General features: G+C 40.4%; 1 protein-coding gene across 2 annotated transcripts in view; it reads left to right on the plus strand.

Annotated features, from left to right (window-relative positions):
- The window catches only part of LOC137609184 (junction plakoglobin-like), a 66,206-nt gene that overhangs the window by 39,967 nt on the left and 13,015 nt on the right, over positions 1-13,224 (plus strand). For both annotated transcript variants that reach the window (XM_068336015.1, XM_068336016.1), the window contains exons 8-11: positions 690-793; positions 3,707-3,826; positions 4,062-4,280; positions 11,332-11,484. In XM_068336015.1, the coding sequence (XP_068192116.1) occupies positions 690-793; positions 3,707-3,826; positions 4,062-4,280; positions 11,332-11,484 (596 nt within the window). The remainder of the gene's footprint in view (positions 1-689; positions 794-3,706; positions 3,827-4,061; positions 4,281-11,331; positions 11,485-13,224) is intronic.

The following is a 13,224-nucleotide window of genomic DNA, read 5'->3' on the forward strand; positions in this document are numbered from 1 at the left end:
GCATGATGCTGCTACCACTTTGCTTTGTGTTGAAGTTAATGTGTTTGTGTTGATATGCAATGTCTTAGCCAAAAAACCCCCCATATAGTCTGATAACAAAAAAACTTTTTGTCCAATCAAATCAAAGATCCTTCTTCCAACTGACATTGGGGTCTCCCACATGTCTTTCCAGCAGCTTTATCTTTGCCAGTTCCCTATACAGCATTGACTGGAGAAGAAACTGGGCAACGTTTCTCCACTGAAATGTTAAATTAACCAGTTTTCTTCTTGCCTGCTCACTGAGGTTTGTGAGGCTCCAAGCACATTTAAACAACTGACATACTCATCCTATTTCTTAATAGATATTTAACTGACCTTTGAGGGATGTCCACTGAGAGGGAAATCTTTCTGTAGTCACTTCCTGAGTTATACTCTCCAATTATGTTTTCCTCAAAGTTGCTTGGAGTGTTCTTTGCTCTTCAAGGTGGCGATTCTATGAGGAACACCAATCAACCAGAGACTGGCCCTCTAAGATGCAATTTTTTTGTTTTTGGCAAATTCTTTTCAGAAAAGCCTAATTATAGTGCCCATGTATAAATTCAATCAAAGGGTTAAACACTGAAACGGTTGAATACTTTTTATAGGCATTGTACGAGAGATGCCACAGAGTAGATGATTGTATTGTAACTGTATTTCTATATCTGTGTCAGGTGGTATGCAGGCTTTGGGCCAACATCTCACAGGATCCAGTCAGCGTCTGATCCAAAACTGTCTTTGGACACTCCGCAATCTGTCAGATGCTGCAACCAAACAGGTACTGATTTACCTGCTGCTACTGACACTGTTGCTACCGCCTATGCCGCAACCAGTTCTACTTCTACTATCAAAACTAGCAACTCCAGTGCTAGGGTAGTAGAGTACAAAACTGTTTTCTGTCATCTGTCTGGGTATATGCAGTATCTATTGATAATGAAACCCTGCTTGATATCATACCTTGAAGTGGTGCAAATAGTAGCATTTGAAAAACAACAAGTTTTCACTCGTATCCTGTTACTTCCTTTGCGGAAAGCCTTTTTAGACAACAGAATCCACAAAGTGAAATTAGTAATGCCAATCCTGCTTTGTTTCCACTGTTCTACTGGTTTAATTTAGATTAAAGATTAAGATTAAATTCACTTTATTGATTTCCCAGAGGGGAAATTCTCTTGTAATTGGACATAGATTTTTTTAAGAGTTGTATTGGAAAACTGCAGAAATATTCAGAGAACAATATCTCATAACTTGAAAGTTACACTCTAGCTAAAGCTAGTCACATTTCACATGGGACGAAAAGAGGAGCGGAGTCTCCGCTGCCGGTAAATAGCCTCTCCATTGCCAAGACTCGTATACGCCTCCTTGTGGCCCCACATGGTAACTAGTAGCTTGCGATTCCAGGCAGAGCTGTATGGGATCTTGATGTAGCAAGTGGCCCAAGAGGTTATGCAGGTCTTGCTGCTTGTCAACCCCTGTCCCAGCTATGGGCAAATAGCAAAGACCTCAACAGCAGACCAGGCCGAAGATGGCAGTAAAGACATGCCACAAAGGCTGAGTAGTAGGATGAAGACTGCAACAGAGTCACCTCCAGTTGTCGTAGACCCCTTGCCATTGGATCCTGTCCCTCTGCATAGGATCGTATGGTGGCTGCAGGCACATCAGTCTTCTTCTTCTTTTCCTTTCGGCTTTTCCCACGTTAAAGGACGTCATGTGCAGGCGTTCTCCCGAAATGGATCCCATCACACTTCACACCTCAAATTCAAAGCCCTGTGGCGTAAATGGTGATGGAGGCAGAATTGTGAAGTCTGGCAGCCCCTGGCACACAGGTGGTGGGTGCAAGATGATCGCTAAGCTCTTGGATGAGGCAGAGAGAGCTATTTGGTAGCTGCACCCATGACTGAGCAGCCCTTTTTAAGGATCCACTCTGCTCACCCCAGTAGGGTGAAGGGTTAGAAAAAGGTACCCTAAACAATGCCTGCCTCTTTTTACCCTGTCTGGACCACCGCATCCAGAGGGGTCACCGCCATGCAGTCAGAAACACAAATTTAATTTTGGAGCCTGGGGATATACAAACCCTCATGGACAACCAAGCCAGTGAACAACCTAAAAGTCAAACAGCCATCATCGCAAGGGAAGTAAAAAAAAATCCAAATTGAAATTGCAGCTCTCTTAAAGTGCTGGCATCTTATTGACTACATCATCAAAAAGACATCAAAACATCAGACCCGACAAAGCATAACATCCAGCAATTGGGAGATCCCACCTACCAACAACAACTGCAGGCAGCCATCAGCACAGACTTACCAGATCAGTACCCAGAGGACATTGAGAAACATTGGGATAGCCTTTCCGCTATCATTGTTGTCTCCTGCAAATACATACAACGTCAAAGAGAGTAGAAACATCAAGACTCGTTTGATAAGAATGAGACCAAAATCTTCATCACCTAGCATAATGATATCAACTACAAAAAGAAAAGAGAAGCCCGTTCCATAGAAAAAAAAAGATGTCCAATTGTGGGTGAGGACACTGAAGAATGAGTGGTGGAAATTCAGCAGCTTGTCCCAGTGACACCAGACGTTTTTTTGAAGCCACAAGAATGATATATGGCCCTAGCCTGACCCCCTTTTGCTTTAAGGATGGACTCTCCCTGATGAAGGACAAGGAGGTTATAACACACAGGTGGAAGGACCACTATGAGGAGCTTCTTAACGGGGATACCACCCCTGAGTTTGAAGCCCTGGACCATCTCCTCCAATTGCCAAAAGTGCCGGGAACATTAGCCTCTATTTATGTCCTTCATAGACTGACCAAAGCCTTTGACTCGCCAGTCCCTCCAGCTGGTTCTGGAAAAAATCGGCTGCACTGACAGGTACCTCAGAGTTATGCGGCTGCTACATGATAACATGTCTGCCACTGTACTGACTGACTTTGGAGACGAAACAGAACCGTCTTCGATTGACAGCAGACTTAAGCAGGGATGCTCTATTGAGCAATAACTGTTCTCTATCTTTATTGCTGGCATCCTCCATCTTACATGGAATCAGTTGCCAAAGGGAGTCAAAATTATGTACAGGACTGACGAGCTTCTGAACATCAACAGATTCAGGGCCAAAGCTCAAATTGCCACCACTTTCATCACGGAGTGTGGACCACTTCTTGTACCTTCGCAGTCTTCTATCATCTGAAGCCACCATCGATGAGCAGATACACCTGTACCAGTGGGGCATACTCCAGACTGGAGAAAAGGGTCTCTGATTGCCGACATCTTCATTTAAAGACCAAAATGCAGGTCTAAAATGTAGCACTGCTCCCCAGTCTTCTTTAAGGGTCCACTGGACCACTTACAGTAGGCATCAGAGAGCACTTGAGGCCTTCCAGCAGAAATACCCCCCCGGACTCCTGAGGATAACCTGGAAGGATCGACGGACCAACACCGGCATCCTGGAGGAGGATGGAATTTCTATAATCATTGCCATCATTGCCCAAAACCAGCTCAGATGGACTGGTGACGTCATGACAGATCACCACCTACCCAAACAAGACCTGTACTCACAGCTTGTCCAAGGAAAACGTGCTCCAGGAGACCAAAAGAGAGAGAGAGACAGAGACAGAGAGAACATATGATACATACAGAATCCATACAGAATCCATTTGCTGCTCATTTGTTGTGCCGGTCTGTATTTGTTCTCAGGAGGGGTTGGATGGACTGCTGCAGATCTTGGTCACCCAGCTGGGCTCAGACGATGTCAACATGTTGACCTGCGCAACTGGCATTCTTTCCAACCTTACATGTAATAATTCACGCAACAAGGTAACTCTTATCAGATGACCAAATTCTGTGGACATATGGACATTTCAGTCTTATGTTATTGTGTATTCCCAAAATGTGTATTAATGTAATGTAACACTCCATACTCCTCTCATAGGGATGATAATTAGATACATACATTCATGATTCTAGAAAACTCAAATTCTACAGTTTTTCATTCATAAAGTGAAGCCTCAGTACACACCAAATTTCAGATGAGAAATTCCTCTTCCCTCAGACTCTGGTGACTCAGTACGGGGGTGTGGAGGCGCTCATCCATGCTGTGCTTCGAGCTGGTGAGAAGGAAGATGTTGCTGAGCCAGCAGTCTGTGCGCTGCGTCACCTCACCTCCCGCCACCAGGATGCTGAACTAGCCCAGAATGCTGTGCGACTGCACTACGGCATTCCAGCTGTTGTCAAGCTGCTGGGGCAGCCACACTACTGGCCCGTAGTAAAGGTGGGTGGAAGCAATGGTTAGGATGGCCATATTTATACTATACAATACAAATACAATTGAGTAGGATACCATAGGTATGAATCAAAAGAAAAGGGAAGGATGGTAAAACTGTTAAAACGTGACTTGTCGCACTATGTCAGTTACATTTAAAGGAAACAATGATAAAGATAACAGAACTTCAGTTTTTATGCTGCTGCACCAACGCTTAAATGCAAATCATAGCCATGTACACAAAACTATAAAAAGAATGATCACCAAAGCAAAAGTATTCTCTGACAGATTTCCCATCATACTTCATTCCCAAAACACTTCAGCTGTGAGTTGTGACAATACTTGCTGACATGCTGTTTCCCTAGAGTGTCAGAAAAACATACTGGTAGATGAAAAGACAGACATTGAGAGCTCCTGAGACTGGCCGGTTTGTTTCTGTGGAAGACAAACAGAGAGAGAGAGAGAGAGAGAGAGAAAGAGAGATACATATACAGTATGATTTTTGAACACTTTATTTGTATTTCTACATATTTACAAATAGTAATTTTTTTTTCTTTTTTGACTTTTAAAAATAGTCAGTAAAAACGTATAAACTTTATCTGATTTTCAACACCTGAACAAGTGTTTTTGTAGCACCAAGGCTATTTAAAATAGTCTACATCTCCCTTTTTTTAAAAGCACTTATTTTTTACTCTTTTTAGTTAATTTCACACTGTCAGATGTCCAACTACACTTGATTCTAAATGGATTGCCCCAAACTGGTTCTAAATGTCTAAGTCACTCAAATGAGCTCCACTGAGAACAGGCTGTTTCTGGGCTGCACCTTGAAATGTTAATGAGCTCTGTCTGTCAACATCTGCCTTTTCTAAATGTGAGGAATTGTTTTAATTACAGATTTGGTGACAATGTACAAAAGGGAGTTGACAAATGTACTTTACAGGTGGACGGTTGTTTATAAAGCATGGGGGCTATTCACTGACCCCAAACAGTCCATTTGAAGGTAAGGTAGGGGGTAAACATATGAGCAAACATTTAATGCTGTAAAATCTGTTGGATGGGTTTGAAAGGCTATATAGGATCAGGTGCTGTTACAATTGTCAGCGTAACACTCTCTTGAGCACTGTTTCACCAGTTTGTTGGCTGAACAGTCGATACAAGACCATTTGTTTTCCTCATTCTAGAAGTCGCAGGGTTAGGGGGGGACCACTATGTATATGGAGAGACCAGAAAAAAAATTTTTTTCAGAATGTGTCTTAGTCTTGCGCTGATGGTACAGAGCCAGACTGAACTGGCTTCATGTCCCTCTCTGTTTTCCACCAGGTTCTGTCTGCCAGTTTTGCTTCTCCTGGGAGAAAATGTAGGAGCTGCCACTGGTCTTTATTGACTTTGTGGAAGCCAGCTCTCAGGAGGAAAAATTACACCAAACAGACTAAATACCCACATTAAAATAGTGAAGAAGTCAGTGAGTTTTTCACACAATAAAAAAGTAAAAAAATAATGAAACACAGTCTTTTGTAGGTTAGAAAATGGACACCTGTTAAAAATGCAGGATTAAGAACAAATAATAGCGTCAGAGACAGTAGCACATTGTAAAATCCTCCGCGGGTGGTCGCAGTCCATTTTTGTAAGAATAGGTTTTGTACAAGACCTTCCACTGTGGCTTGGGTATGCTTGGTAGAGCACAAAAGTCTCACTGTTTATCTAGTACCCACAGAGTTAGACTTTTGGCACCTATTCTTCATGTTCCAAGACTTAAAATATCCAAATAAAACATACACATAAAAACATTCAAATAATTTCCCCTTGGGATTATTAAAGTATTCTTCATCTTCATCTTCATCTTGATAAAATGGAGGTGCAGTGGCAAGTCTGAGAATGCAGCTGGCTACATCTCTCCACATTAAATCTGTTGGCCCTGTCAGATATTTCTGTATAAATTGAAGTCTAAAAGTCTAAAAGTGGTGGTTCTAAAGGTCATGTCGTTAAGGCCCTGTCTCCCTTCCTCTCTGGTTAAAAATAGGACCCCCCGTTTTACCCAGTGCAGACCGTCTCAGTAAGTGTCAGTAAGCCTGAGGGGGTGTCTACACATGACAGTTAATGCCTGAGTTGGGATGCCACACGGTTGTTCAAAGCCAGAACTCTACCTTTAAAAGTCATCACAGTTAGCAACTATTTCCATTTGCAAAGTTTTCCCTCAATCTTTTATGTGACGCCCTCCCAGTTCTTCTGGAACATGCCTTAATTTCCAAAATAAATTCCCAGGTATTTCAGGCCATCATTTCTCCAGGTCAGGCTCTGGGGAGAACTGGGAGGCTGTCATTCCATCCACTACCAGCAAGAGCTTCCTTTTTCTTCTAGTTCACTTTTGCTGCTGATAAAGTAGAAAACTGTTTACTGCTGTGGTTTAAAATATCTGTTTCCCACTGATTTCTAACAGAAATAATGACTTTATCAGCATATGTTGATAAAACAATGATTCTAAAAGAAGCACACAGATAACCATTGACCTTCAACACACTCTCAACTTTATTGAGAACCTTAATTTTAAGTGTGAAACCTGCGATGAAACCCAAACTTGTCCATGACTCTCCAGAGGGAGCTGTGCTCAACATGATTCTTCAAACATAGTACTTCGACATACAAGAAGCTCAACTTACGCGTTATTTGAAATGTGAGATGTGGGGCTTGCCAAATTTTTGTTTGACAATTGAGTAATATCCGAGATATGATCTGTGGATTGGGACACCATCACTACACTCTGTGGATGAATACAACATCAGCTGAGACCGAATCTCATTCTTTCCTGCGTGTTGACAATAGTACATCGGCTGAGACCTGATCTCGTGTTTTGCTCCTAGTGTGTGTGGCAGCACGGGTCTGAAGACTAGTGTAAAGGCAAGAAGAATGATTTCTATTGAACTGAAGAAAGAGATAATAGAAAAACGTGAGAGTGACGATCGAGTTATGGAACTGGCAAGGCCCCTCGACAGCAGTGCGTTGACAGGAAGTGAATAAATGAAGGAATAAATGAATGAATGAATGAATGGATGGATGAATGGATGAATTCTATGGACTATAAACATGCCTCTATCACTCACACACACAATCAAAGAGGAAATTCAATCCAGGAGACCGTAGTCTAAATGCTCTACGGTCTGGCTCAATGGGAGAGGCGTAGAGCAACCATCCACTTAGCTGCTCTGGCAACATACACGGTTGAAATGATTTATATTTGTACTACGGCAGTACTTTGACCCTAAATACACTTAATTAGTTTTTTAGTAGGTTGCATATCATAATCTTCCATTTAGTTCAGTGTGCCAAAATTTGTTAATCAGTGTACCAAAAAGAAGGGTGACTGTTTTAATAAATAAGAAATTTCGTCAAAGTACTTGCATAGTTACCTGAAAAGCAGATTATCATTAAGGTTACTAGGATACATCTTTTTTGAAGACATCTTAAGTATAGTAAAGTATTAAGTATTTGCCAATCTCATGCCATTCATGAGATTTTTGACATATTAAACACGATGAGATAAGATAGTGCTTAATTAACATAAGTAAATATTGACAGCTGACCAACTAAAACAAGGTTTTAGCAGGTTGAAGGGGTGTTTGTAAGTTAACAGTGTCAAGTAGGTCAGTTATGTGTTTGGTGTGTTTACAATGATTTGCAATGGCTTTGCAAAGCATAAATCAAACCTGGCTGCCATGAGAAACTAAATAGCTTTTTGATATCTCCTAATGTTGGTCATATTTTATCCTCATGAAAGAAGAAAACCCCGTGGCTAAATTTAACATACCAAGAAATGGCTTCACAACCACATCCAACAGCATGGAAGACATTTTAGAGGGTCCTGCTGTGCAGAACCACCAGGCTAAATACATAATTTACTCAACAAAGTAGGAAATTAATTTTGTTAAGGCGCGTTGTTTTCTTATGATGTATTGTGAAATACATTTCAGAATATTGTCTGTGCTTCAGCTGTGTTGGTGTGTCTGAAGAGTGGAGAATATACTGGGGTATATTTGTGGAGCTAATATTTGGTGTCATTCATCCATTCATCTATCCATTTTCTTGTAGGGAAGACGATCACAATCATCTCAAGAGTCATTCATCAGCCTAGCGGGTCATGGGTGTGCTGGAGCCTATCCCAGCCCAATACAGGCGAGAGGCGGGGAACACCTCGGATGAGATACCAGCTCATCCATGGGCCACACAAAAGACAAACACTCAAAGCATCAATTAAGTGATCTATGTTAGCTATATTTAAAAATATATCTAATAACACTACAAAGAATTTGTTTTAGCTTCCGTTATTCAAAAAAATAGCTCTGGCAAAGTAAAATTTGGAACGGCTGCAATCAGTGCTGACATGACTGCTCCTTTCTCATTGGTGTTTGGTGTGCCCAACACACTCGTGTGTCCTTTGCTAGGTGTGCCCCGGGACAGAACCCTGGGGAACACCTGAAGTTATGGAAATGGGGGAGTATTTAAAGGACTTGAGTTGGATGAACTGAGCGCTGCCGGAGAGTTAAGATGTGAACCAGTGTAATGGAGTGTGGGTGATGCCAATAGAGCCGAAGATAGTCTGTTGAGGAGGGTGGAGTGACAGAATGTATCAAAGGCTGCACCAAGATCGAGGAAGACGAGGATGGCATGAAAAGATGGTTTTGTTTTGTTTAATGGCAACACTTTTGAATGAAGGGAGTTCCATTGATGATTGAGAAGTGAATGATGGCAGATATGAGGGGGATCAGTGAGGGGAGACAGAATTTAACAAACTGTGTCGCCAGGGGACCAGCTGACAGGTGGATGGTTTGGATTCTCTAATGAGTTTTGTGATTTCTGACGGAGTGGGTAGCTGGAAGGAGAATGAGTGTATGGATGGGTTGGCTGACACGCTGAGGTGAGGGATTAATCCAAGGTGCTGGTGGATGTTTTTAATTTTGTCAAAAAGATCCATGAGGATGTTTTGAACGAGACTGGCATGCTGACAGCAGGAATGTCCACCAGAGCTGTTGCTGATGAACTGAATGTTCATTTCTCTACCATAAGCCATCTCCAAAATATGTTAGAGAATTTGGCAGTACATCCAACCAGGCTCACAACTGCAGACCACGTGTAACCACATCAGCCCAGCACCTGCACACCCAGCAAGTTCACAAGATCGTCTGAGACTTGGACAGCTGCTGTTGGTTTGCATAACTAAAGGATTTCTGCACAAATTGTCAGAAACAGTCTCAGGAAAGCTCCTCTGCATGCCCGTCGTTCCCATCAGGGTCTCGCCCTGACTCCAGTTCGTTGTTGTAGCCGTCGTGATTGAACAAATGCTCACACGCCGTCTGGCACATTGGAGAGGTGTTCCTTTCACTGATGAATTCCAGGTCACGCTCTCCAGGTCAGGTAACAAATAGCATAGTGTTGTGTGGGGGAGGGGTTTTCTGATGTGGATTTTGTGGCTCCAGTGGCCCACGGTGGTCGTGGGATTATGGTATGCACTCGTATGTTATGGATGAAGAACACAGGTGCATGTTATGAATGTCACTTATCTATCTACCCATCTATATAAAATATATATAATATTTTTACACCAACTAGGTTTTAAAATAAGTAGTTTTTGAACTAACTAGGTTTTAATCTAACTAGGTATTAACCTAAATCACTATGTTTTGAATTATTATTTAACATAAACAGTGTATTTATATTATGTTATTATTTAATTGTTTTTTGTTTATGTTTACATTGTTTACACTATTTACGTTAAATTATTATTATTAATAATAACTATTAAACTAGTTAAAGTAATTATTATCAACTAGATTTGAACTATGCTTTAAAACTAACTAGGTTTAAATTAACCATTTTTTGAAGAAGAAGAAGAAGAGGAAGAACAAGAAGAAGAAGAAATATACTTTATTTATCCCGCAAGGGAAATTACATTGAAATTACATTTGAACTAACTAACTAGTTTTAACTAACTTGGTTCAAAACTAACTAACTAGGTTTTAGACTAACTACTAGGTTTTAAAGTAACTAGCTGACTAGGTTTCAAACTAAAGTTTAAAAGTTTAAACTAAAGTTTTTTTAAAAACCTAACTAACCAACCCTCTACGTTTTAAAACTAGACTCCAAACTAACTAGCTTTGGAAGTAACTAGGTTTTGAACTAAGTCATTGGGTTTTGAACTAACTATTTTTTAACTAACTAGGTTTTGAGCGAACTAGGTTTTAAACTAACTATTTTTAAATGAATTAGTTTTTGAACAAACTAGGTTCTTAAATTAACTAGGTTTTAAAATAACTAAATAGGTTTTACACTATTTTCTGAACTTACTAACTCATTACAGTTTGAACACAAGTAGGTTTTTGTACTAACTATGTTTTGAACGAACGCACTAGCTTTTGAACTAACTAGGTTTTGAATCATTATTTAACATAAACATTATATTTATATTCATGCTATTATTTATGTTTACACTATTTATGTTTACACTGTATGTTTGCACTTTTACACCGATCCTGCTCTATTTGCTTTCAATTGCCCCGTGGTGACTAATAAAGTTTTTTGAATTGAATTGAATTTGAATAACCAGCAACTTTGCAGAGCCATTGAAGAGGAGTGGATCAACATTCTCGCGGTCACAATCAACAACCTGATCAACTCTATGCGAACGAGATGTGAGGGAAATGGTGTTCACTCCAGATACTGCCTGGTTTTCAGTATAAAGTACAATATTTAGTTCATTTAATAAATAACATTTATCATTCTTTCTTCATATTTTCAGTTTCCCATGCTTTTTTAATGTGCAAACATTTTTTCAAAGTGTTACCATGCTTTTCTAAATTTTTATATCTGAAATGTCTACAGGCTTAAAGACTTGACACATAGAAGGTAATTTCTTTGAAGCACTTCAGTGTACGTTGGACAGTTTGAAATATGAATGAATTTGTTTTTGGTCATATTCCAGTGTTTTGCTTTAATAGAAGGCATCACTCACTGGATAAGACACATGCCAGCTACATGCTTCGAAGAGTTACGTCTGTCCTGTCCTCCGCAGGCAACCATTGGTCTGATCCGAAACCTGGCGCTGTGTCCTGCCAATCAGACGCCACTGAGGGAGGCAAGTGCGATTCCGCGACTGGTAAAGCTCCTGCTGAAGGCTCACCAGGACACGCAAAGACACGCCTCCTCTGCACAGCAGACATACCAGGTCAGGGTTACATACACACATATACACACACACACGTATGTCCAACTATACTGTATTTGAAATTTCTTGCCCCAAACTGATCAGTGGTCTTCAATATCATTGATTGAATATTCATCAAATCAACTTCCAGACGCGTCGTTTGTATGGGACGGCCATTATATATTAAAAAGGTCCTTCCGTCAACGCCTGCTACACCCCCTAGATGTGGTTCACATCTGTCATGTCCATGTCCTGCTCACGTGCACGACGCGCCACATCCACTTGCACTTGCACCCCTTTGTGTTTAGCATAATCTGTAAAATATATTTAGAAATAAATGGAAATGTACCAAATCTATATGATTAGGATCTTTTAACTGGAGGTCCAAAGAAATTTATCAAAGGATATTGTTTTTTCAACTAACATATTGTAATCTCAAAGAAGAAGAAGAAAACCCAGCATGTGCAGCTTTGATACGATGACGGTCTTCAGTACCAGATGGAGCAAAGCAGCCCCACAGCATTATGGATCCTCCACCATGCTTAACTGTTGTAAAGGTGTTCTTTTCCTTGTATTCTTCATTGCACCTTCAATGCTGTTGGTGTACATTGCCAAAAAGCTCTATTTTTGTTTCATCAGTCCAAAAAATATTTTCCCTGAAGGATTGTGGTTTTTCCAGGTACTCCTTAGCAAAGATTAGTCGTTCCTTTTTATGTCTTTGCCTCAGTCATGGTGTCTTCCTTGGCCTTCACCCGTACAACCCTACTTGGTTTAGTGTGCGGCGTATGGTACTTGTTGAAACCATGACCCCAGACTCTTCCAGGTTGGCCTTCAGGTCTTTGGATGTGTGACGTGATGTTTTTCCCACCATTCTTTGTCATTTCTCTTTCCCCCACGTCCAGGGCGGTTCTTGACAATTCCATGCTCGTGAAACTTCTCAATCACATTACGCACTGTTGAAACCGGGATACCAAGGTCTTTGGAGTTGGCTTTATACCCTTTGGAGGTCTTGTGTTTGCGAATTATCACACTTATTATGTCTTCAGATAGCTCCTTTGTCTTCCTCATTGTGAAAAAGGAACAGGGGATAACAAGTGGCTTTTTAAAACACGGAAGTCATCATTCATTGGTTAATTCATGTCACATGGGTAGATAGTGATTAAAGTGTTTTTGTAATAAAAGACTTCCACTTCTTCTTCTTCACAATTCCAGGTCTTCAGTGCTCTTTTAATGCACCCTTTTAATACCATTGGAATGTATGTTTCTATTAAATTGATATGTTCTGTTAAGTTGAAATACTTATATTTAGAGTTGAGGTTTAGGTAAAGAAGAATAGAACGTCGCAAAAGTTTAAATTACAAAAGTAAATGAATACCAGCTATTTGTAAGATGATAAACGTGAAATTTAATGACTAGTGTTATTAAAATTATCATTTTAAAAAGGAAATGACAATGAAAAAGTCATTGTGGTGAAAAAATTACAGCGTAAAGGTGGTGCAAGATTTATTTTTGTGCAAGTTTTGTTGTTTGTAAGTCATAATTGACTCATACTGCTATGAAGCTGAGCTGATACATGAACCACAACCTTGAGGTATTTTTTTCCAACACTAGCAGTAGCATTCAACTCAAACCATTCCTTCTGTAACGCAGGTACTGATTCTAATTCATTACAGAATGTTGACAAAAACAAAGAATGGCCATTATCAGTGAAAAAAGAACACTTTTGATGGTGTCAAAGGTGGTATCATTTTCTTTCTTTCT

The sequence above is a fragment of the Antennarius striatus genome, chromosome 16 (assembly GCF_040054535.1).
Source record: "Antennarius striatus isolate MH-2024 chromosome 16, ASM4005453v1, whole genome shotgun sequence".
NCBI lineage: Eukaryota > Metazoa > Chordata > Actinopteri > Lophiiformes > Antennariidae > Antennarius > Antennarius striatus.